Here is a 27,466-nt window from a genome sequence, read left to right as displayed (position 1 = left end):
TTCTGACAGAGCTGAGCAAAATTCTTCTAGAACTTGGAATGCACCTATAGATATCAGGGATGCAATTGTAGTCTATAGATAAAGAGAGAAATAACAACTCTGAAACTAGAGCGTGCAACATTTCTTGGAAATGGGTGACATCCAGAAACACAGCCCCTAAAGCTGACGAACTACCAGTGGTGAGATCTTTTTAAATGTGCCAGAAACATTTCTTCCTTCATGCGGCTGGCAATCTGCCAGTTCATAAACCTAAGACACATGCCACGCTGGGTCTCACTGCTCCCGACTTTATGTTGTGGGATAGACGGGCGGACTCAGTTGAGCTATCGTGCTTGGAGAAGATGATGCAGATGCTGTCTTTCCGCTACTTCACGAGCAGGGCCGGTCCTGAGATTTCGGGGGCCCGGGGCGAACTTAAAATTGGGGGCCCTAATATACGAGCCATTGTAATATACGTGTGCATATATATAGTTGTCTAAAAACACACACACACATATAATCAGTAGCACTTAAATCCAAAATCTGTATGCGTATAAAAAAATATACATAATACCTTAAAAATGTCTTCTAACATTCCTCGATGCAAAGTCGCTTATGATAGGGTCGATGTCAATCTCATCCAATAATTTCTTCTCGATGCATAATGTAGCCAAACCATTTAACCTTTCTTGAGTCATTGTTGACCTCAAATAATTCTTCAACAATTTCAGCTTTGAAAAGCTTCTCTCGGCCGATGCGACCGTCACAGGCACAGTAAATAAGATGCGATAAGCAATGGAGATATTCGGATAACAATCAACTTCTCTAACATGCCCAAAAATCTCCATGGCAGACATTACGCCATTTGGCAAAGTGAATCTCATAATCTTCAATTCAGAAATAAGATCATATACCTCTACATCAGATGAACCATCAAGAGAGAATGTTTCTGCAAATTTTGTGCAACACTCTTCAAGTTCATTATCACTTAATGACTTCAGGGTGCCCGAGCTCAATAAAAATCCAAAGATATCTTTGAACACCATTAGTTCTTTAAATCTATCCTTCAAAGAAGTGACCGCCATATCAACCAAAACAAAAAAATATTTAATATGAAAAGCCTTCTCAGCTTCTAGAATTTCTTCTTGACAATCACTTTCACCAAACTGTCTCTTCCTCTTAGCATGACGTTTCATTGGAAACACGGGATCAATTCCCATTTCAGTCGCAATACCTTTGGCGATGGTCAAACTTGAAGAAAACCCATCATCTCTGTACTTCTCAAAATATTCTGTTATACCTTTTATTTGCTTCAAAGCAGAGTCAATACACATGGTTGACGATTGCAGCATCTTGCTAACTTTATTTACAGCAAACAGAATATCATGCCAGATAATCATACCAACTAGAAACTCAAAGCGACCAAGTGCATCAAATAAATTTTTTGCGTCGCTTTTATCCTTAGGTTCAGTGTCAGAAGCATCACGTAACTTAGACAAAGCTGACCTTAACTCAATGGCTTGATATCTTATTGCTGTAACACTTTTGATTCGACTCTCCCAGCGAGTGTTAGACAATGATTTCACAGTCAAACTAGGAACATGTTTAAGCAAAACATTCCACCTTTTCGTAGAACCAGCAAATAATATATATATGCGCTGAACAATTCCAAAAAATGAAACAGCTTTCTCACATGTTTTTGCCATATCACAGAGAGTGAGATTAAGACTATGACAAGCACATGGCATGTATAATGCTCTTGGATTCACATCAAGTAACCTAGATTGTACCCCTCGGTATTTTCCTTTCATGTTAGAACCATTGTCATATCCTTGACCCCTTATATCATTAATATTTAAGCCAAAAGTCTCCATAGATTCAAGCAGTACTTTAAAAATCCCTAAGCCAGAAGTGTCATCCACCTTCAAGAACCCCAGAAAGTACTCCTCAATTTTTATTCTCCCATCCGACAAATTAACACAACGAACTAAAAAAGTCATTTGTTCTTGATGACTGACATCAGGGGTACAATCTAGGATAACAGAGAAATACTTGGCCTCTTTAACAACCTTTATGATAGAACATGTGATGTCAGCAGCCAAAAGAGATATCAACTCGTTCTGAATTTTATGACTGAGATAATGGTAATGAATTTCTTTGTTCTGGATACGTCTAAGGTGGTCTTGCATTACCAAATCAAATTCTGCAATCATCTCAACACAAGCTAAGAAATTACCATTATCATCCTTGTAAAGTTGCTCACTGTTTCCGCGAAAAGCCAAGTTGCGTTTACCAAGATATTTCACAATGGCTATTATTCTTAACAAAACTTGCCTGACACGTTCTTTCTCCTTTGTTATTTGATGCTGCAAGTCCTTGTCAATAGTTTCCTCTTTCCGTAGTCTAATCCTTAATTCATTCCACTTGTTCATGTTATTAATATGATCAACACTATTTTCATGTTCTTTAAGCTTCTCACTAATGTGCCTCCAATGATCTAATCCATCATGTGCTAAGGAACTCTGACTCCTGCTACTGCTAGACTTGAAGATCTTACAACAAAAGCAAAAAACTTTGTCAACACCTTCTGAATAAACTAGCCATTTTCTATCATGTTTCTCTCCATTGCTTAATTTCCTATGATAGTGAGCATAGGAAAAATGTCTTCCTGCATCATCTACACGGTATTCCATTTTATTCTCTTCCTCTCTCATTGGCCCTTTCTCAACTAATACATCTCTTGCTTTATTGTCAAGATTATCCCAATTTCTTGGATCATAAATATCAGGAGTATAGACTTGTTCATCAACACTAGGAGACTGTTCTTGTGCATCCGATGAATTACCTACATTCTCGGAGCCACTTACATTGCTGTCGTCGATGTTGGTTTCGACATTTTCTTCTTGCTGATCGAATTCTGAATTCACATTAGTTTGTTGCTCTTCCTCTATGGCAACTATCGCCAACTCATCACCTGGGTTTATCGAAGTAGTGGAAGTACTCTTGTAATATAAGTGCAGATGCCCACGCTGTGATTGTACCAATGTATCTACGGCCTTCTTCTTTTTCCTTTTTTTACTACCCGATGCATATGTCCTGTTTCTCGGAGGCATGCTAACACACAATCCTGAAAAAGTAATTTTTGCATCAATTATTGAACAGTACCACATACGCATCAAGGAAACGCCCAAACGCAAATATAATATACCTGGTTCTGCGTCAGTCCGTGTGCTATTTACAACGCCTAGACTCGGAGAGCAATGAGCAATTGACCAAGCGTGAGGGCCCCCTGAATTGAAATCAGCTGTGAACTGGATTAGGAAGGAGATTAGGAGAAGAGAATTAGAAATTAGCAAGAGCCAGATGGGAGTGGGCAGACCTGCAGTACGGCGTGTCGCGGTGTCGCTGTGTCGGCGACGGCGGGCGGCGGCCTAGGCCCTAGGGCTGAGAGCCTGCATGATGAGACGGGTCGAACTGTCGAGTATCCTGCCGCATATTGTTGTCTTTTTTTTCACGTGGAGGACGAAGGAAAGCAATCGCTAATCAAGCCGCTAGCCGCGCATGTCGCTAATCCTGCCGCTGCTGCTCGTATCTCTTGCGATTCTGTGCATGTGCGTGAAAGGCTTTGACTATTTTGTTTGACATGGTCCTACAGCCTGCTATACGTATATACCTAGTACATACCTGGGTGGGGGCCCCTACCTTGTGGGGGCCCGGGGCGGCCGCCCCCCTGCCCCCCCCAGGGCCGGCCCTGTTCACGAGTGTAAGTCTAGAACTGCGCAAATCCTTGGACGTGCCAGGGCTTGACAGTTGACACATATCTGCCGGCGACCTGCCAGCCGCAACGGTTGGGTGCTGCCCTACATGAAGTAGTGGAGGATTCATATGCTCAACAAGATCACACCACACAAAAAACTTGTAATCAAAGTTTAAACACCTATACTAATCTTCCGCGACTAAGTTGTGGCTACACCCAGCACACCACACCCCCGCCCACTCTCACGTGTACAAACTAAGTCTTACCCTTTCCCAACCGAAACGTAACTTTCTACCGATAGATTATTTGCAAAACCACAAGTAGATTCTCCGAAAATACAGGTTTTTTATAAATCCATCGCTAATCCTCACTATCCAAACAACCACTTATAGATACTCCGTAATCTCGAAACTCCCTAGCTATGAGCTTTTTTTTCTTTTTGAAAAGGAGGTCGAACCTTCCCCACCCCTATCAAAATATGCACATAGGCATTGTTAATAAATTATCCAACAAAGCCTTACAAGATAAACATTGATCCACCTGAAGCCACCTACAAGGACACAAGTGTCGCCACACCTACAAACTTGATGATGTCGGTGGCCATGATCGGGGTCGTTTCTCCTGACCGTACACCTACGCACATCATCCAAAACCAGAGCACCGGTCCAGCAGAACCTTAGTGCCCACCGGCCAGCAGTAGACACTACCACGATGCCAAACAGCTGCCCTGCGTGCTTTCATCAACATCAGTCCACCTCCGAGAAACCATCGCCGTCTTTGACTCGGAAGAAACGACGGCGCTCCACCACAACACCCCTCCAACCAGTAGTTGCTCCAAAAAATGATGTCCTTGGAAGGGAGAACGACATCACGCACCGCCATCATCTCATGCCGCGTCAATGTTGCCTTCATCATGGTAATGACGCAAATACGCCGCCACTGTCTCCCATGACCAAAGTCGGTTTTCACCGGCATTTGGACCACCCGAAACCCGCAGCCGGCTAGATCGCCACCAACCATGAGGTTAGTGCCGCCACCATCATTCGGAGTCACTACCCCGGCTTCCGAGCCACAGATACCAACCGGTGAGACACCGCATGCTCATCACCGCCCTGCATGAGCAAATGAACTTAAGGCATGCTCGCCGCTCCGTCGAGTAAATCCGTCTTGGCCGGCTACCACGACTGCTCCCCCCTAGCCGACCACACCCGTCGCAGAGAAAGAGCGCCACCACCAGGCCCATGGTTGCCTCCCCAAGGTAGACGTTACTACAGTCCATCCACTCGCCAGAAGCCACCACCACAGACAAGGCCGCAATTGAAACAACACCACGGCAAGTAGGTGAGAGAAAATCCCAACTGTCAATGTCACTAGTCCATGTTTTGCCGAAGGTCACCGCTAGTGGACATGAGGTGGAGGGAGCAGGTAGGAGGCCGAGGGGGAGGGATATTTGCCTGAGCTGCCCTACGAGAGAGCGACACATGATGGGGAGGAGGCTAACATTCTTGTTTCTTCAATTGTACGCACATCTCAACAGAAAAAAAAAATCGACTGCCTATGAGCCGCCACTGCTCCACAAAAGATTGGGCAATGGAACTACTTCAGTTAACATGTCACATTAACTTTGACCTTGTCACTTCCATTGTTTCCCGGACATCAGACAATAAAAGAAAATAATTACCATGAAGAAGAAGAAGCTTTTGCTGTGTACTTCCTTTTGATCTTGTCGACAAGTTTGTACACACTTTTGATACTGAAACTTTCTGTTTTTTTCATAATGCCATGCGATAATGTCCTCCACATCATGAGTGTTGGGGAACGCAGTATTTTAAAAAAATTACCTACGATCACGCAAGACCTATCTAGGAGATGCATAGCAAGGAGCGGGGAGAGTGTGTCCACATACCCTCATAGACCGAAAGCGGAAGCGTTTAGTAACCCGGTTGATGTAGTCGAACGTCTTCGCGATCCAACCGATCCAAGCACCGAACGTAGGAGAGTGTGTCCAGGCACCGGTCAAAAGATTCAGCTCGATGACGTCCCTCGAACACAAGAAGTGGCGACGGCGTGGCGACGGTGATGATGAACTTACCGGCGCAGGGCTTCGCCTAAGCACTACGACGATATGACCGAGGTGTGTAACTGTGGAGGGGGGCACCGCACACGGCTAAGAGAAGACTTGGTGTGCCTTTGGGTTCCCCCTGCCCATGTATATAAAGGAGGGAGGGAGAGAGGCCGGCCCTCCTAGGGGCGCGCTAAGTGTAGGGAGTCCTACTAGGACTCCCAAGTCCTAGTAGGATTCTCTTTCCTTTTCGGAGTGGGAAAGAAGGAAAGGAGGGAGAGGGAGAAGGAAAGGGGGGCTGCGCCCCCACCCCTTGTCCAATTCGGTTTGGGCGGGGGGAGGCGCGCACCACCTTGTGGCCCTTCTTCCCTCTCTCCACTAAAGCCCAATAAGGCCCATTAACTTCCCCCGGCGAATTCCCGTAACTCTCCGGTACTCCGAAAAATATCAGAATCACTCCGAACCATTACGATGTCCCAATATAGCCTTCCAATATATGAATCTTTACCTCTCGACCATTTCGAGACTCCTCATCATGTCCGTGATCTCATCCGGGGCTCCGAACAAACTTCGGTCATCGAATCACATAACTCATAATACAAATCATCATCGAACATTAAGCGTGCGGACCCTACGGGTTCGAGAACTATGTAGACATGACCGAGACACATCGCCGGTCAATAACCAATAGTGGAACCTGGATGCTCATATTGGCTCCTACATATTCTACGAAGATCTTTATCGGTCAAACCGCATAACAACATACGTTGTTCCCTTTGTCATCGGTATGTTACTTGCCCGATCTTCGATCGTCGGTGTCCTCATACCTAGTTCAATCTCGTTACCGGCAAGTCTCTTTACTTGTTCTATAATGCATCATCCTGTAACTAACTCATTAGTCTCATTTCTTGCAAGGCTTAGAGTGATGTGCATTACCGAGAGGGCCCAGAGATACCTCTCCGATACACGGAGTGACAAATCCTAATCTTGATCTATGCCAAACCAACAAACACCTTTGGAGACACCTGTAGAGCATCTTTATAATCACCCAGTTACGTTGTGACGTTTGATAGCACACAAAGTGTTCCTCCGGTATTCGGGAGTTGCATAATCTCATAGTCAGAGGAATATGTATAAGTCATGAAGAAAGCAATAACGGTAAAATTAAACGATCATTATGCTAAGCTAATGGATGGGTCCTGTCCATCACATCATTCTCTAATGATGTGATCCCGTTCATCAAATGACAACACATATCTATGGTCAGGAAACTTAACCATCTTTGATTAACGAGCTAGTCAAGTAGAGGCATACTAGGGACACTCTGTTTTGTCTATGTATTCACACATGTACTAAGTTTTCGGTTAATACAATTCTAGCATGAATAATAAACATTTATCATGATATAAGGAAATATAAATAGCAACTTTACTATTGCCTCTAGGGCATATTTCCTTCAGTCTCCCACTTGCACTAGAGTCAATAATCTAGTTCACATTGCCATGTGATTTAACACCGATAGTTTACATCACCATGTTACCAACATCCAAAGGGTTTACTAGAGTCAATAATCTAGTTCACATCGCCATGTGATTTACATCCAAAGAGTACTAAGGTGTGATCATGTTTTACTTGTGAGAGAAGTTTAGTCAATGGGTCTGTCACATTCAGAGCCGTATGTATTTTGCAAATTTTCTATGTCTACAATGCTCTGCATGGAGCTACTCTAGATAATTGCTCCCTCTTTCAATATATATCCAGATTGAGAATCAGAGTCATCCGGATCGGTGTAAAAGCTTGCATCGACGTAACTCTTTACAACGAACTCTTTATCACCTCCATAACTGAGAAATATCTCCTTAGTCTTCTAAGGATAATTTTGACTGTTGTCCAGTGATCCACTCCTGGTTCAATATCATACCCCCAAACTCATGGCAAGGTACACAATAGGTTTGGTGCACAGCATAGCATACTTTATAGAACCTATGGCTGAGGCATAGAGAATGACTTTCATTCTCTTTCTATTTTCTGTCGTGGTCGTGTTTTGAGTCTTACGCAACTTTACACCTTCCAATACAGGCAAGAACTCCTTCTTTGACTGTTCCATTTTGAACTACTTCAAAATCTTGTCAAGGTATGTACTCATTTAAAAATCTTATCAAGCGTCTTGATCTATCTCTATAGATCTTGATGCCCAATATGTAAGGAACTTCACCGACGTTTTTCTTTGGAAAACTCCTTTCAAACACTCCTTTATGCTTTCCAGAAAATTCTACATCATTTCTGATCAACAATATGCCATTCACATATACTTATCAGAAAGGCTGTAGTGCTCCCACTCACTTTCTTGTAAATACAGGCTTCACCGCAAGTCTGTATAAAACTATATGCTTTGATCAACTCATCAAAGCATATATTCCAACTCTGAGATGCTTGCACCAGTCCATAGATGGATCGCTGGAGCTTGCACATTTTATTAGCACCTTTAGGATTGACAAAACCTTCTCGTTGTATCATACACAACTCTTCTTTCATAAATCCATTAAAGAATGCAGTTTTCACATCCATTTGTCAGACTTCATAAAATGTGGCAATTGCTAACATGATCCGGACAGACTTTAAGCATCGATGCGAGTGAGAAAATCTCATCGTAGTCAACACCTTGAACTTGTCAAAAACCCTTTTCGACAAGTCAAGCTTTGTAGATAGTAACACTACTATCAGCGTCCGTCTTTCTCTTGAAGATCCATTTATTCTCAATGGCTTGCTGATCATCGGGCAAGTCCACACTTTGTTCTCATACATGGATTCTATCTCAGATTTCATGGCCTCAAGCCATTTCGTGGAATCTGGGCTCATCATCGCTTCCTCATAGTTCGTAGGTTCGTCATGATCTAGTAACATGACTTCCAGAAAGGATTACCGTACCACTCTCGTGTGGACCATACTCTGGTTGACCTACGAGGTTTGGTAGTAACTTGATCTGAAGTTTCATGATCATCATCATTAGGCCTCACTAATTGGTGTAGGAATCACTGGAACTGATTTCTGTGATGAACTACTTTCCAATTCGGGAGAAGGTAGAACTACCTCATCAAGTTTACTTTCCTCCCACTCACTTCTTTCGAGAGAAACTCCTTCTCTAGAAAGGATCCATTCTTATCAACAAAGATCTTGTCTTCGGATCTGGGATAGAAGGTGTACCCAACAATTTCTTTTGGGTATCCTATGAAGACGCACTTCTCCAATTTGGGTTCGAGCTTATCAGGCTGAAGCTTTTTCACATAAGCATCGCAACCTTAAACTTTAAGAAACGACAGCTTAGATTTCTTGCCAAACCATAGTTCATATCGTGTTGTCTCAACGTATTTAGATGGTTCCCTATTTAACATGAATGCAGTTGTCTCTAATGCATAACCCAAAAACAATAGTGGTAAATCGGTAAGAGACATCATAGATCGCACCATTTCTAATAAAGTACGGTTACGACGTTCGGACACACCATTACGTTGTGGTGTTCCAGATGGCGTGAGTTGCGAAACTATTTCACATTGTTTCAAATGAAGACCAAACTCGTAACTCAAATATTCGCCTCCGCGATCAGATCATAGAAATTTTATTTTCTTGTTACAATGATTTTCCACTTCACTTTGAAATTCTTTGAACCTTTCAAATGTTTCAGACTTATGTTTCATTAAGTAGATATACCCATATCTGCTCAAATCATCTGTGAAGGTCAGAAAATAATGATACCCGCCGCGAGCCTCGACACTCATCGGACCACATACATCGGTATGTATTATTTTCAATAAGTCAGTGGCTCGCTCCATTGTTCCGGAGAATGGAGTCTTAGTCATCTTGCCCATGGGGCATGGTTCGCAAGCATCAAGTGATTCCAAAAGTCTAACAGCATGGAGTTTCTTCATGAGCTTTAGACCAATATGACCTAAACGGCAGTGCCACTAGTATGTTGCACTATCATTATCAACTTTGCATCTTTTGGCATCAATATTATGATTATGTGTATCACTACGATCGAGATTCAATAAACCATTCACCTTGTGTGTATGACCATAGAAAGTTTTATTCATGTAAATAGAATAACAATTATTCTTTGACTTAAATGAATAACCGTATTGCAATAAACATGATCCAATCATATTATGCTCAACGCAAACACCAAATAACATTTTTTTAAGGTTCAACACTAATCTCGAAGGTAAAGGGAGTGTGCGATGGTGATCTTATCAACCTTGGAATCACTTCCAATACACATCGTCAGCTCGCCCTCAACTAGTCTCTGTTCATTTTGTAACTCCTGTTTCAAGTTACTAATCATAGCAACTGAACCAGTATCAAATACCCAGGGGCTACTATGAACACTAGTAAAGTACACATCAATAGCATGTATATCATATATACTTTTGTTCACTTTGCCATCCTTCTTATCCGCCAAGTATTTGAGGCAGTTCTGCTTCCAGTGACCATTTCCTTTGCAGTAGAAGCACCCAGTTTCAGCTTTGGGCTTCTTCATGGGAGTGGCAATCTTGCTTGCCATTCTTCTTGAAGTTCCCATTCTTTCCCTTGCCCTTTTACTTGAAACTAGTGGTCTTGTCAACCATCAACACTTGATACTTTTCTTGATTTCTACCTTCGCCGATTTCAGCATCACGAAGTGCTCGGGGAATCATTTTCGTCATCCCTTGCATATTATAGTTCATCACGAAGTTCCAGTAACTTGGTGATAGTGACTAGAGAACTTCGTCAATTACTATCTTATCTGGAAGATTAACTCCTACTTGATTCAAGCGATTGTAGTACTCATACATTCTGAGCACATGCTCACTGGTTGAGCTATTTTCCGCCATCTTGTAGGAAAAATACTCTTCGGAGGTCTTATACCTCTTGACTCGGGCATGACTCTGAAATACCAATTTCAGCTCTTGGAACATCTTATATGCTCCTTGGTGTTCAAAATGTTTTTGAAGTCCCGGTTCTAAGCCGTAAAGCATGGCGCACTAAACTATCAAGTAGTCATCATACTGAGGTTGAAAAACATTCATAACGTGTGTATCCGCTCCTGCAATAGGTCTGTCACCTAGCGGTGCATCAAGGACATAATTCTTCTGTGGAGCAATGAGGATAATCCTCAGATCATGGACCCAGTCCACATCATTGCTACTATCATCTTTCAACTTATTTTTCTCTAGGAACATATCAAAAATAAAATAGAGGAGTTATACGCGAGCTATTGATCTATAACATAGATATGCAAAAACTATCAGGACTAAGTTCATGAAAAATTAAAGTTCAATTTAATCATATTACTTAAGAACTCCCACTTAGATAGACATCCCTCTTGTCATCTAAATGATCACGTGATCCATATCAACTAAACCATGTCCGATCATAACGTGAGATGGAGTAGTTTTCAATGGTGAACATCACTATGTTGATCATATCTACTATATGATTCACGTTCGACCTTTCGGTCTCAGTGTTCCGAGGCCATATCTGCATATGATAGGCTCATCAAGTTTAACCCGAGTATTCTGCATGTGCAAAAATGGCCTGCACCCGTTGTAGGGGAACGTAGATCTTATCACACCCGATCATCACGTGGTGTCTCGCCACGACGAACTGTATCAACGGTGCATACTCAGGGAGAACACTTATACCTTGAAATTTAGTGAGGGATCATCTTATAATGCTACCGCCGTACTAAGCAAAATAAGATGCATAAAAGATAAACATCACATGCAATCAAAATAAGTGATACGATATGGCCATCATCATCTTGTGCCTTTGATCTCCATCTCCAAAGCACCGTCATGATCACCATCGTCACCGGCTTGACACCTTGAGCTCCATCATAGCATCTTTGTCGTCTCGCCAACTATTGCTTCTACGACTAAAGCTACCATTTAGTGGTAAAGTAAAGAAATTACATGGTGATTGCATTTCGTACAATAAAGCGATAACCATAAGGGTCCTGCCAGTTGCCGATAACTTTTACAAAACATGATCATCTCATACAACAATTTATATCTTATCATGTCTTGACCATATCACATCACAACATGCCCTGCAAAAACAAATTAGACATCCTCTACTTTGTTGTTGCAAGTTTTACGTGGCTGCTACGGGCTTCTAGCAAGGACCGTTCTTACCTACGCATCAAAACCACAACGATTTTTCGTCAAGTGTGCTATTTTAACCTTCAACAAGGATCGGGCGTAGTCAAACTTGATTCAATGAAAGTTGGAGAAACAGACACCCGCTAGCCACCTGTGTGCAAAGCACGTTGGTAGAACCAGTCTCATGAACGCGGTCATGTAATGTCGGTCCGGGCCGCTTCATCCGACAATACCACCGAATCAAAGTAAGACGTTGCTGGTAAGTAGTATGACTATTATCGCCCACAATTCTTTGTGTTCTACTCGTGCATATGACATCTACGCATAGACCTGGCTCGGATGCCACTATTGGGGAACGCAGTATTTCAAAATATTTACCTACAATCACGCAAGATCTATCTAGGAGATGTATAGCAACGAGTGGGGAGAGTGTGTCCACGTACCCTCGTAGACCGAAAGTGGAAGCGTTTAGTAACGCGGTTGATTTAGTTGAACGTCTTCGCGATCCAACCGATCCAAGCACCGAATGTACGGCACCTCCGCGTTCAGCACATGTTCAGCTCAATGATGTCCCTCAAACACTTGATACAGTTGAGGCCGAGGGAGAGTTCCGTCAGCACGACGGCGTGGCGACGGTGATGATGAAGTTACCAGTGCAGGGCTTCGCCTAAGCACTACGACGATATGACGGAGGTGTGTAACTGTGGAGGGGGGCACCGCACACGTCTAAGAGAAGACATAGTGTGCCTTTGGGGTGCCCCCTGCCCACGTATATAAAGGAGGGAGGGAGAGAGGCCGGCCCTCATAGGGGCGCACCAGGTGTAGGGAGTCCTACTAGGAGTCCCAAGTCCAAGTAGGATTCCCTTTCCTTTTCGGAGTGGGAAAGAAGGAAAGGAGGGAGAGGGAGAACGAAAGGGGGGCCACGCCCCCACCCCTTGTCCAATTAGGTTTGGGCAGGGGGGAGGCGCGCGCCACCTCATGGCCCTTCTTCCCTCTCTCCACTAAAGCCCAATAAGGCCCATTAACTTGCCCCGGCGAATTCCGGTACCCGAATCACTCGGAACCACTCTGATGTCCGAATATAGCCTTCCAATATATGAATCTTTACCTCTCGACCATTTCGGGACTCCTCGCCATGTCCGTGATCTTACCCGGGACTCCGAACAAACTTCGGTCATCAAATCACATAACTCATAAAGAAATCATCATCAAACGTTAAGCGTGCGGACCCTACGGGTTCGAGAACTATATAGACATGACCGAGACACATCTCCGGTCAATAAACAATAGCAGAACATGGATGTTCATATTGGCTCCTACATATTCGACGAAGATCTTTATCAGTCAAACTCAAACCGCATAACAACATACGTTGTTTCCTTTGTCATCGGTATGTTACTTGCCCGAGATTCGATCGTCGATATCCTCATACCTAGTTCATTCTCGTTACCGGCAAGTCTCTTTACTCGTTCCGTAATGCATCATCCCGTAACTAACTCATTAGGCACAAATCTTGCAAGGCTTATAGTGATGTGCATTACCGAGAGGGCCCAGAGATACCTCTCCGATACAGGGAGTGACAATCCTAATCTTGTTCTATGCCAACCCAACAAACACCTTTGGAGACACCTGTAGAGCATCTTTATAATCACCCAGTTACGTTGTGACGCTTGATAGCACACAAAGTGTTCCTCCGGTATTCGGGAGTTGCATAATCTCATAGTCAGAGGAATATGTATAAGTCATGAAGAAAGCAATAGCAATAAAACTAAATGATCATTATGCTAAGGTAACGGATGGGTCTTTTTCATCACATCATTCTCTAATGATGTGATACCGTTCATCAAAAGACAACAGATGTCTATGGTCAGGAAACTTAACCATCTTTGATTAACGAGCTAGTCAAGTAGAGGCATACTAGGGACACTTTGTTTTGTCTATGTATTCACACATGTACTAAGTTTCCGGTTAATGCAATTCTAGCATGAATAATAAACATTTATCATGATATAAGGAAATATAAATAACAACTTTATTATTGTCTCTAGGGCATATTTCCTTCAATGAGTTGGAACCTTCAATTTTGAGACAATAGCCGAAATACCACTAGTCAGAACCGAACTTGCCAAAATACCAGCACGAAAACCAACATGCCAATATAGCACTCCTTTGAGTTTTCTCTAGCCAAAATACCACTAGTGCATAACTGGACTAACACCATCCAAAAAGGACTTATATGCCCTTTCCTCTTGATCTTGGATGGCATCATATGTGCTATGGTTGATGTCATCACCACTTGTCCTGCTCCAATAGGCATGTACAAGCAGATATATAGAATTATTTTCCTCCTCGTGATAACAAAGAGACCATGAGCTTACAGCCAAATGTTTCTTCCAAAACTTTCATCTAGCCAAAACCAGTATGCTCGTCCATGCCCTAATCAAAAGGGATGGCCCAGTGCACCGGTGGGCACCCGATAGTTACCGTAAACAAAAGCACCCAGTCAAGACTCCAAAGCCTAACACAACTTTATTTTGTTTATTTTTTGTGGGGGAGATGCTAATTATTTGATGAATAATATGATTTCCAACGCCATCGGTCAAGTGCCTGGAGTGCATTGTGTGCATCGCCCTTTCTTGACAGAAACATGTGATATTTCCTCAAGTCTGCCGGACCTTGCTGTTAAGATAACAATGTGGACTTCCTATTGTACATAAGCTCAAGTATTTGAGTTGTTAGTTGTTCTCAATTTCAGTGTAATTCATTGAAATTCGGAAATTACATCAATTTTGGTATATACTGAAATAATTGTCTTTAGGAAAAAATATTTCAGCAATTTCAATAGTACACAGGAAAAAATCATTTTTTATTCAATTTTATTGATTCAAATGGAAATGTCTGTCTTTTGGCCGAATTGAAAACCGAAATGACTGAATGTCACGGAAATTCAGTGATTTCGTTAATGCCTGAATATTTTTTAAACTAAAATTAAAAACTATGTAACTTGTGTGACCCCTCGGACTTTTGTACAATGGAATTCCTGAATTTTTAAGCTCAACATTCTTTCTCACTCAGGACATATATGGCACCTCTCTATCTTACGAAAAGACACCCTATAATTGTGTCACAGAAAGATTTTTCTGGTACAACAATATATAATCATAATGATCTTCATTGTTGGTTAAAAGATACTATGCTCATTAATTTTTCCCACTCCTATAAAAGCTGAAGTAGGTGCATATGTCCAAGGCAATGCAATGTGTGTGTATGAGAGAGAGAGAGAGAGAGAGAGATAGAGATAGATAGATAGAGAGAGAGAGAGAGAGAGAGAGAGAGAGAGAGAGAGAGAGAGAGAGAGAGAGAGAGAGAGAGAGGTCTACTGTGAGGAGTTAGATGTGTGTGTGTGTGTGTTTGTGTGTGTGCATCCCATTGAGAATGTGAGGCATCCTGGAACAAATCTACTAACCTACCGGTTCACGCCGCTGAGACCTCGCGTGCTGCCTTAGATCACTAGACACGGCAGGCCATCCTTATGGAGGGGAGCATGTCAACTCGCTTATGGTGGCCCTGGTGAACACAGAAGTACAAAGCTGACTCACACTCCAAGCGGGCCAAGAATGCACAGCGCTTAACCTTGACGCAAAGAGTGAGCCTGTTGAATGTTAGCATCCATCGTTCTCGCAGGTCTGAAGCTGAAGAAGAGGCCGGGCCAAGCGGAGTTGCAGCCCAGAGGAACAAGATGCCATGCAAGACCAACACAGGTTTCCTAGGGGGTCAGTGGCTGAACCACGCAAGTATAAAAGCAGGGGAAATTACCAACTCTCGCCCGAGTCAGAGCCAGACGCAAGTATAAAAGCCAGATCAGGCGTCTGATGGCATGGAAGATTTGATTAGGCGAACAGAACCGGCGGCTACCAACTCTCTCCTTCCCCACTCTTTTCAGCACATCGACTCTGTCTCCTTCTTGCTTTTCCCGACAGACACCGTAAGCACTGATCGATCGACGCCAGCGGACACGGATGTTGAAAACCAATGCTTAATGTTAGAGGCTCTCATCCCTGTCAATTCAGCACATCTGCGAATGTAAACACTGATTGTATCCAGCCTATATAGCCGCTCTGAATTCATCAGGCAACAGACAGGGAGAGTATTCGTGGCTGCTATATATATGAAGTAGCACCTGCAGCTTGCAACATGTGAGAAAACAACAAAAAAATAAAGAGGAAAAAGTGGCCACGACAAGGGCCCTTGGCTAAATTTTTCGTGCTTTGTGTGTTTACATGCCTTGATGTGATCGATCCGTTATCCGAATCTCAATAATTTGTATCTGGTTCAATATTTGAAGCTGCACTTGCCCGGGGAGGCCACCACTACTAGCACCTCGGGACGAGGGATATAATCGTTGGGTGGTGCAGCGATGAGGAGCAGAGGGCAATAATCATTCGAGGAGCGACGTACGGGGTGATTGGGTGATTGTCGTTTGGCGGAGCCACAAGGAGGTAGGCAACTTGCTGTCGTTGACAAGATGGTGGCAGGAGATCATTGATGGGATCACTGGTGCCGAGGTGCGGTACTGAAGAACTCATCAAGATCGTCGCCTGAGGGAGTCTGATGAGTTACGGAGTCGCCAGTTAGCATGTTTAGTCGCCGCCTTGTTTGTGAGTCATCGTCGTGTCCAAGTGCATGTCTCTACGAGAGGTTTTGTTGAAGATGAAGTGTGTCTAGGTCGTCTATGTGTCTCAACGAGAGAATGAAGTTTAACTATATATGTGTGTGTTAAACTGGTGAAGATGAGTCTGTTCAATAAGGCCATGCCTCCATCAAGTTCCGAACTCAGCCTCGACGTCGATCAAATGTGGGTCGATCTTGGCAGGACAACGAGGCAGGAAATTGAGGGAAACAAGGAAGCACCTAAACCACGCATGACGCGGGTACCGGACGCGCCATGACCACCTCCAACTACCTTGGGACAGGGAGAATGCACACACCCCCTCTGTTCAGTGTTAGAATAAATCCGAGACCACCGTCGATCATCCAAGGACCAAGGAATCACACGAGCATGACACCGAGATTTGTTAACGAGGTTCACCGATATGGCTACATCCCGGGGCTTGACTACGGGCGCTCCTCCCCGTGACACCTTCACAATACCACACCCGACAACCCGGGCGCCGGCACACGCTGCCGGCTCCCCCTTGCGCGCCTGTGCTATTATGTTGGCATAGGTTACATCATGTGTCTACCCCAGCTATATATGAGAGGCCTAGGATACAAGTGTCCTATTAGGACACGACTCCATATCCTATCTAAACACAATACTACTCATAGTTCAACAGTAACCAACCTTGTACATAATATTCGGCACAACTCTAACAAACTCCACCTTGGCGAATATTCTCCACCACCTTGAGTTCGTCAATGCATCAAACTTCCATGTACATTGGACTTGAGTTTATCCTGTGAGCACCGCTGCTACTCCAAAGAGTCCATGTGACTCCACCTGCAACTTGTAGTCCCTTCTTTTCTTGACCACAGTCAACACTCGAGCAAAATTAAGTTCCTTATTACTCTAGTTTGTGCTCCCAACTTTCAGAGTATCAGTCCAATGCCATCACACACCGATCACTGACCTGCGCGAAAGTGAAACTCACATATTGGGTGTCATACATAATATGTACCTGAACTCAACGTCACCGCTCCTTTCTTGACCACATGTCTGAAACTGGAAGGAATTTCACAATTGCTTGTAGTCATCCCGAGTCAAATTGGCAGTTATCTCACCACATGTATGACCACCAGAGCACTGGCCCGTCTTCATGCCCCGTGCGTACCGCACGCCTCGCCGCTATTACCGCGTCGAGCCTCTGTTGTCCTGGTCGAGTCTCAAGGGTCGCGAACCCACACCACTCAACCCCCACTGCAGAGTACCACCGATCATCACCAACCGATGACAAGTTTCACGCTTCCATCAGACCACTGGGCTCCAGTCTGAACTGCATGTCACTCGCTTTTCCCCCTTGCTGAATAGGCTTCGATTCCCTGGATCCTTACACCATAGCCCCTCAATCCAGCACCGAGTGAAGTCTTCCAGACTCCAGCTCCACCTTCAACATGACTCCATGGTAGATGATCAGTCCACCCTTGCGCCCCGTCGACTTCAAGCTCCGTGTGTACACTACCTTGAATCAACCCCGCGCCATAGTCTTGTTGAAGCCACACAAGCCCTCGGGGCCTGCGCCATGTATTTCCACGCCCAGAAGTTGGTCACCATCAGCATCATGCTCCTACGTCGTCGTCGCCGATCCCACTACCGTCTTCTATACCAACCGACATGCGTCGATCCGTCAGACTGACTAGTCCGACCCAGCCGAACTTATCCGACTGTATGACACACTCGAGGCTCCCAAATCGTCTTCTGTGAATTTCCGTCCATCGCGTGATAATTCCATCTCAGCTGACCTAACTTCCTACAACGCCTTCAAGCGCCCAAGGTTTTCTGTCCCGTTGAGCTTCTCCACCTCAAACCAGGTACCCGTTGGTGCCATGGTTCTTCGTATAGCTGACCGTGTGAAACATATCCTTAGCTCAATTCCGATGCTGTCTATTGCTTTGCCCGTGCCCATGCTCTCCTGGTGTATTACCACATGATTTTTCTTCACAAATTTGATTTGCTCCTGCCTCTCTATGTCACATGAGGACTTGATACGTCTTCAACGTATCTATAATTTTTTATTGTTCCATGCTATTATATTATCTATTTTGGATGTTTAATGGGTTTTACTATACATTTTTATATTATTTTTGGGACTAACCTATTAACCGGAGGCCCAGCCCAAATTGCTGTTTTTTGCCTATTTCAGTGTTTCGCAGAAAAGGAATATCAAACGGAATCCAAACGGAATGAAACCTTCGGGAGAGTTATTTTTGGAACAAACGCAATCCAGGGGACTTGGAGTGGACGTCAAGAAAGAAGCGAGGAGGCCACGAGGCAGGGAGGAGCGCCAGCCCCCCTGGGCGCGCCCCCCACCGTCATGGGCCGCACGCAGCTCCACCGACCTACTTCTTCCTCCTATATACACCTACGTACCCCGAAACCAACCAGGAGCACCACGAAACTCTATTTCTACCGCCGCAACCTTCTATACCCGTGAGATCCCATCTTGGGGCCTTTTCCGGCGCTCCACCGGAGGGGGCATTGATCACGGAGGGCTTCTACATCAACACCATAGCCTCTCTGATGATGTGTGAGTAGTTTACCTCAGACCTTCGGGTCCATAGTTATTAGCTAGATGGCTTCTTCTCTCTCTTTGATTATCAATACAAAGTTCTCCTCGATCTTCTTGGAGATATATTCGATGTAATTCTTTTTGCGGTGTGTTTGTCGAGATCCGATGAATTGTGGGTTTATGATCAAGATTATCTATGAACAATATTTGAATCTCCTCTGAATTCTTTTATGTATGATTTGTTATCTTTGCAAGTCCTTCGAATTATCATTTTGGTTTGGCCTACTAAATTGATCTTTCTTGCAATGGGAGAAGTGATTAGCTTTGGGTTCAATCCTGCAGTGTTCGATCCCAGTGACAGAAGGGGAACCGATACGTATTGTATTGTTGCCATCGAGGATAAAAAGATGGGGTTTATATCATATGCTTGAGTTTATCCCTCTACATCATGTCATCTTGCCTAATGCGTTACTCTGTTCTTATGAACTTAATACTCTAGATGCATGCTGGATACCGGTCGATGTGTGGAGTAATAGTAGTAGATGCAGGCAGGAGTCGGTCTACTCGTCGCGGACGTGATGCCTATATACATGATCATGCCTAGATATTCTCATAATTATGCACTTTTCTATTAATTGCTCGACAGTAATTTGTTCACCCACCGTAATACTTATGCTATCTTGAGAGAAGCCACTAGTGAAACCTATGGCCCCCGGGTCTATTTTCCATCATATAAGTTTCCGATCTACTTTATTTTGCAATCTTTACTTTTCAATCTTTAAAACAAAAATACCAAAAATATTTATCTTATTATCTCTATCAGATCTCGCTTTTGCAAGTGGCCGTGAAGGGACTTGCGTGTGGCCTCCTACTGGATTGATACCTTGGTTCTCAAAAACTGAGGGAAATACTTACGCTACTTTGCTGCATCACCCTTTCCTCTTCAAGGGAAAACCAACGCTGTGCTCAAGAGGTAGCAAGAAGGATTTCTGGCGCTGTTGCCGGGGAGTCTACGCACAAGTCAAGACATACCAAGTACCCATCGCAAACTCTTATCCCTCGCATTACATTATTTGCCATTTGCCTCTCGTTTTCCTCTCCCCCGCTTCACCCTTGCCGTTTTATTCGCCTTTTCTTCGCCTTCTTCCCGTATGTCTTTTTGTTTGTGTTTCCACGTGCCTTCTATTTTCTTGCATCTTTGCTTGCTAAAAATCTATTGATATGGATCCACTTAAAGTGTTCTACTTGGATCATCTTCGATCCTTATGCGCTCGTGCTGAAACCCCAACTAGCCTAGTTGATGGGAAATCTTTAGATGAACATGCTCATTTTGTGCGTCACCGTTTGTCTGAAAAAGGGAGATTCTTATGGGGTCAAATAAACAGATTGCTGTGTTATGCTTGGAATCTTTGTGAAATTTATGATTTTACTTGTTGCTCTAAGAACCCTAAAAACACCTTCCCTACCTATGTGAGTTTAATGACAATGAAATCTTATCTTCTTATGCTAAGGGTGTTTATAGTTACTATGATATCGAACAAATTGAAGAATTTGTTGCTTTTAAGGGTGCTTATGAAGTTGCTTCTTTGATTGAAAAGTATGATATTACTCTCTACGAATCTGAAAATTTTGACATACTTAAATATTGCTATGAAAACTATGCTCATAATGTCTATGTCAAAGAATTTATTGAGAGAGTGACCGTTGCTTTGGAAGAAAATAATGATATGCATGATAATGATGATTCCGATGATTTGATTGAAATATCCCTTGATGAACATGATGCTTGCTATTCTTGTGGCCATGATGCCAATATTTATGAAGATGAATTTGCTATAGTTCCTTATGTTAAACATGAGATCGTTGCTATTGCACCCATACTTGATAGTTCCTTCGATGAAAAGCATGATTGCAATGATGTTATTATAAATTCTCTTAATGCCAATTGTGTTAATAATATGCAAAACCCTAAGCTTGGGGATGCTAGCTTTTCTATGTCTACTATTTGTTGCAATGATCATGATTGGGGTGATTCTTTTCATGATCTTGAAAATTTATTTAAGCCCCATGATGAATATGAGATTGATATTAGTATTTGCAATAGTATTGAAAGTGGGTTTGGGAGAGTGTCAACTTTAGATCCCACATATTTGGAGAATGTTCAATCTTATGAAATTTTTGATAAAAGTGGGTTTGGAGAGGTCATGACTTTAGTTAATGTTAATCCCACTATTTTGGAAGAGTGTTGAAAATATTTTATGTGATAGCTATTTTGTTGAATTTGCTTATGATCCCACATGTAATTATTATGAGAGAGGAAAATATGGTTGTAAAAAATTTCATGATAATAAATTACCTCTTGTTATGTTGAGATTGCTATTGTTTCTTTCCGCTTCCTTGCATATGCTAGTTTTTGCTTGCTATGATAATTTGTTTGCTTATAAGATGCCTATGCATAGGAAGTATGTTAGACTTAGATGTGTTTGTCATGTGTTTCATGATGCTCTCTTTGCGCTTTAATTCTTGTCTTTCTTGTGAGCATCGTTAGATTTATCAATGCCTAGCTAGGGGCGTTAAACGATAGCGCTTGTTGGGAGGCAACCCAATTTTATTTTTGTTTCTTGCTTTTTGGTTCTGTTTAGTAATAAATAATTCATCTAGCCTCTGGTTAGATGTGTTTTTGTGTTTTAATTAGTGTTTGTGCCAAGTAAAACCTTTAGGATAACCTACGGTGATAGTTATTTGATCTTGCTGTAAAAAATAGAAACTTTGCGCGCACGAGATTAGTTTTCATAAATCACAGAAACGTGCTTTTCAGTTGATTGTTTTTGCAGAAGATTAGTAAACAAATTATCTAGGACTTCCTAATTTGGTAGAATTTTGGGGTTCCAGAAGTTTTCGTTTGTTACAGATTACTACAGACTGTTCTGTTTTTGACATATTCTGTTTTTCTTGTGTTGTTTGCTTATTTTGATGAATCAATGGCTAGTATCGGAGGTTATGAACCATAGAGAAGTTGGAATACAGTAGGTTTAACACCAATATAAATAAAGAATGAGTTCATTACAGTACCTTGAAGTGGTGGTTTGTTTTATTTCGCTAACGGAGCTCATGAGATTTTCTGTTGAATTTTGTGTTGTGAAGTTTTCAAGTTTTTGGGTAAAGATTTCATGGATTATGGAACAAGGAGTGGCAAGAGCCTAAGCTTGGGGATGCCCAAAGCACACCAAGGTAAAATTCAAGGACAAACAAAAGCCTAAGCTTGGGGATGCCCCGGAAGGCATCCCCTCTTTCGTCTTTGTCCATCGGTAACTTTACTCGATGCTATATTTTTATTCACCACATGATATGTGTTTTGCTTGGAGCGTCTTGTATGATTCGAGTCTTTGCTTTTTAGTTTACCACAATCATCCTTGCTGTACACACCTTTTGGGAGAGACACACATGAATCGGAATTTATTAGAATACTCTATGTGCTTCACTTATATCTTTTGAGCTAGATAATTTTGCTCTAGTGCTTCACTTGTATCTTTTAGAGCACAGTGGTGGTTTTATTTTATAGAAATTATTGATCTCTCATGCTTCACTTATATTATTTTGAGAGTCTTTTAGAACAGCATGGTATTTTGCTTTGGTTGAAATTAGTCATAATATAATAGGCATCCAAGATAGGTATAATAAAAACTATCATATTAAGTGCATTGAATACTATGAGAAGTTTGATACTTGATGATTGTTTTGAGGTATGGAGATAGTGATATTAAAGTTGTGCTAGTTGAGTAATTGTGAAATTGAGAAATACTTGTGTTGAAGTTTGCAAGTCCCGTCGCATGCACGTATGGTAGCCATTGTGTAAGAAATTTGAAACATTAAGTGTTCTTTGAGTGTCATCCTTTGTGTGGAGGTCGGGGGCGCGCGATGGTTAACTCCTACCAACCTCCCCCCTAGGAGCATGCGTGTAGTGCTTGGTTTTGATGACTTGTAGATTTTTGCATTAAGTATGTGAGTTCATTATGACTAATATTGAGTCCATGGATTATACGCACTCTCACCCTTCCATCATTGCTAGCCTCTTCGGTACCGTGCATTGCCCTTTCTCACCTTGAGAGTTGGTGCAAATTTCGCCGGTGCATCCAAACCCCGTGATATGATACGCTCTATCACACATAAACCTCCTTATATCTTCCTCAAAACAGCCACCATACCTACCTATCATGGCATTTCCATAGCCATTCCGAGATATATTGCCATGCAACTTTCCACCGTTTCATTTATTATGACACGCTTCATCATTGTCATATTGGCATGCATGATCATATAGTTGACATCTTTTTTTGGCAAAGCCACCATGCATAACTTATCATACATGTCACTCTTGATTCATTGCCCATCCCGGTACACCGCCGGAGGTATTCATATAGAGTCATATTTTGTTCTAGTATCGAGTTGTAATCATTGAGTTGTAAATGAATAGAAGTGTGGTGATCATCATTCATAGAGCATTGTCCCAAAAAAAAGGGGGGAGGCCAACATAGAAGGCCAAAAAAAGGGGACAATGCTACTATCCTTTTTTTCCACACTTGTTCTTCAGAGTAGCACCATGATCTTTATGATAGAGAGTCTCTTGTTTTGTCACTTTCATATACTAGTGGGAATTTTTCATTATAGAACTTTGCTTGTATATTACAACAATGGGCTTCCTCAAATGCCCTAGGTCTTCGTGAGCAAGCAAGTTGGATGCACACCCACTTAGTTTCTTATGTTGAGCTTTCATACATTTATAGCTCTAGTGCATCCGTTGCATGGCAATCCCTACCCACTCACATTGATATCTATTGATGGGCATCTCCATAGCCCGTTGATACGCCTAGTTGATGTGAGACTATCTTCTTTTTTTGTCTTCTCCACACAACCCCCATCATCATATTCTATTCCATCCATAGTGCTATGTCCATGGCTCACGCTCATGTATTGCGTGAAGATTGAAAAAGTTTGAAAATCCTTAAGTATGAAACAATTGCTTGGCTGAAACAGGGGTTGTGCATGATTTGAATATTTTGTGTGACGAAGATGGGACACAGCCAAATTATATGATTTTGTAGGGATAAACTTACTTTGGCCATGTTATTTTGAGAAGACATAATTGCTTAGTTAGTATGCTTGAAGTATTATTATTTTTATGTCAATATTAAACTTTGATCTTGAATCTTTCGGATCTGAACATTCATGCCACAATAAAGAAAATTACATTGAGAAATATGCTAGGTAGCATTCCACATCAACAATTCTGTTTTTATCATTTACCTACTCTCGAGGACGAGCAGGAATTAAGCTTGGGGATTCTTGATACGTCTCCAACTTATCTATAATTTTTTATTGTTCCATGCTATTATATTATCTGTTTTGAATGTTTAATGGGCTTTACTATACACTTTTATATTATTTTTGGGACTAACCTATTAAACGGAGGCCCAGCCCAAATTGATGTTTTTTGCCTATTTCAGTGTTTCGCAGAAAAGAAATATCAAACGGAATCCAAACGGAATGAAACCTTCGGGAGAGTTATTTTTGGAACAAACGCAATCCAGGGGACTTAGAGTGGATGTCAAGAAAGAAGCGAGGAGGCCACGAGGCAGGGAGGAGCGCCAGCCCCCCTGGGCGCGCCCCCACCGCCGTGGGCCCCTCGCAGCTCCACCGACCTACTTCTTCATCCTATATATACCTACGTACCCCGAAACCATCCAGGAGCACCACGAACTCTATTTCTACCGCCGCAACCTTCTGTACCCGTGAGATCCCATCTTGGGGCCTTTTCCGGCGCTCCGCCGGAGAGGGCATTGATCACGGAGGGCTTCTACATCAACACCATAGCCTCTCCGATGATGTGTGAGTAGTTTACCTCAGACCTTCGGGTCCATAGTTATTAGCTAGATGGCTTCTTCTCTTTCTTTGATTATCAATACAAAGTTCTCTCGATCTTCTTGGCGATCTATTCGATGTAATTCTTTTTGCGGTGTGTTTGTCGAGATCCGATGAATTGTGAGTTTATGATCAAGATTATCTATGAACAATATTTGAATCTACTCTGAATTCTTTTATGTATGATTTGTTATCTTTGCAAGTGTCTTCGAATTATCATTTTGGTTTGGCCTACTAGATTGATCTTTCTTGCAATGGGAGAAGTGCTTAGCTTTGGGTTCAATCCTGCAGTGTTCGATCCCAGTGACAGAAGGGGAACCGATACGTATTGTATTGTTGCCATCGAGGATAAAAAGATGGGGTTTATATCATATGCTTGAGTTTATCCCTCTACATCATATCATCTTGCCTAATGCGTTACTCTGTTCTTATGAACTTAATACTCTAGATGCATGCTGGCTAGCGGTCGATGTGTGGAGTAATAGTAGTAGATGCAGGCAGGAGTCGGTCTACTTGTCGCGGACGTGATGCCTATATACATGATCATGCCTAGATATTCTCATAATTATGCACTTTTCTATTAATTGCTCGACAGTAATTTGTTCACCCACCGTAATACTTATGCTATCTTGAGAGAAGCCACTAGTGAAACCTATGGCCCCCGGGTCTATTTTCCATCATATAAGTTTCCGATCTAGTTTATTTTGCAATCTTTAAAACAAAAATATTTATTTTATTATCTCTATCAGATTTCACTTTTGCAAGTGGCCGTGAAGGGATTGACAACTCCTTTATCGCGTTGTTTGCAAGGTTCTTATTTGTTTGTATAGGTACGAGGGACTTGCATATGGCCTCCTACTGAATTGATACATTGGTTCACAAAAACTAAGAGAAATACTTACGCTACTTTGCTGCATCACCCTTTTCTCTTCAAGGGAAAACCAATGCTGTGCTAAAGAGGTAGCAGGACTCGGTCCTCTTTTTGTCCAAAACATATCTCACCTCTCGTGTGTTGCACATCGTATCAGCACTAAGCCTAGGCAATCACGTCCCGGCGCAGCATAATGCCTGACCTCGCAGCTACACAAGGGCCAAGCCCATCAAGCACGCACACAACTAACCACCTGGGCCAGCTTGGCACGTCCTAGGCCCATGCCCACAAGCCGCGTTGGCTTCGGTTCGTCCGCCTGCAGCTGTGCGCACCTGGGGCAGCTGCCCACGCACGGGGCTTTCGCAGCTCCCATCGATGATGGAACCAACCGACCTGCTGTCCTCCTGCCCGTGCGGCGCGCTGTCCCACTGCTTCATGCACGCGCTCCTGTACGCTCGTCCGATCAATCCGATCGCCACACGTCTCTACTGCCGCAACGTGCGTAACCTTCGGCTAATCCAATCTCGTCGAGAACCACACCGGCCACCGCAGCCAGCTGCATCTCAAGCTCGATACTTCCTCTAGATTAACATGATCCGTCTCGATCGCAAACTTTGCTCATGATACCACTTGTTAGAACAAATTTGAGACCACCGTCGATCATCCAAGGACCAACCAATCACACGAGCACGACACTGAGATTTGTTAACGAGGTTCACCGATATGGCTACATCCCTGGGGCTTGACTACAGGCGCTCCTCCCCGTGACACCGTCACAATACCGCACCCGGCCACCCGGGCGCCGGCACACGCCGCCGGCTCCCCCTTGCACGCATGTGCTATTATGTTCGCATAGGTTACATCGTGTGTCTACCCACGTTATATATGAGAGGCCTAGGATACAAGTGTCCTATTAGGACACGACTCCATATCCTATCTAAACACAATACTACTCATAGTCCAACTGTAACCTACCTTGTACATAATATTCGACACAACTTTAACATTCACAAATATAAAATGTTTTGGTTATTCCAATATAGGCTTCATACAGACTAAAATGAGTGAACAAACACATTAAAACATATACGTATACATTTGATTCACACAAATTCTAAATCATATTATATTTGTGCACAGAGGGAGTGCTATCGATGTCCTTCCTTAGGGTAAAGGTGCCCGTGCACCGGCGGAGCAACGGCAAGGCCGAATGGGTCGTAGCCCGCCCAGCCTTTTGTAGTTTGTTCAACTTTTTTTTGTAACTTCTGGCGTTGTAAGTTGTAACACCAGCCCATAGACTATTTCCTTCTGGTTTGCCCGCCCAGCCCATCCAACAATGGGCTTCATGCTCCGCCACTATGCGCGTGAACCCCTTTCCTGCTCGAGATCTTTGTTCACCTCGTGATAGTCATGCTCCAGATGCAATGCAACTGACACGTTTCATACCCGCCCTCATGTTGAACTTCCACGAATTGATGGGAACAAGCCCCACCTCTAGTAAACGAGACGTGGAGA

The 27,466-nt window shown here is 43.0% G+C and overlaps 1 protein-coding gene across 1 annotated transcript; it reads right to left on the bottom strand.

Annotated features, from left to right (window-relative positions):
• Positions 1–554: 554 nt before the first annotated feature.
• Positions 555–26,388, bottom strand: LOC109762464 (uncharacterized). Its single transcript, XM_073495684.1, has 3 exons — positions 26,284–26,388; positions 3,188–3,290; positions 555–3,106 (listed from the first exon to the last, which is right to left on the bottom strand). The coding sequence occupies exons 1-3, from the start codon at positions 26,386–26,388 to the stop codon at positions 555–557; spliced, it is 2,760 nt and encodes a 919-aa protein (XP_073351785.1).
• Positions 26,389–27,466: the final 1,078 nt, after the last annotated feature.

Source organism: Aegilops tauschii, chromosome 3 (genome assembly GCF_002575655.3).
Source record: "Aegilops tauschii subsp. strangulata cultivar AL8/78 chromosome 3, Aet v6.0, whole genome shotgun sequence".
NCBI classification, from domain to species: domain Eukaryota; kingdom Viridiplantae; phylum Streptophyta; class Magnoliopsida; order Poales; family Poaceae; genus Aegilops; species Aegilops tauschii.
Note: the sequence above shows the minus strand (reverse complement) of the source record. Positions and strands in the feature narration are given on the sequence as shown.

Bases quoted from the DNA above. Each gene is read 5' to 3' on its own strand.
- LOC109762464 (XM_073495684.1), bottom strand. From the start codon at position 26,388: ATGAAGCAGTGGGACAGCGCGCCGCACGGGCAGGAGGACAGCAGGTCG. The intron at 3,291-26,283 runs GTGCGCACAGCT...TTCCTAATCCAG, and splicing joins TGCGTGGGCAGCTGCCCCAG to TTCACAGCTGATTTCAATTC. The intron at 3,107-3,187 runs GTATATTATATT...TTACTTTTTCAG, and splicing joins ACGGACTGACGCAGAACCAG to GATTGTGTGTTAGCATGCCT.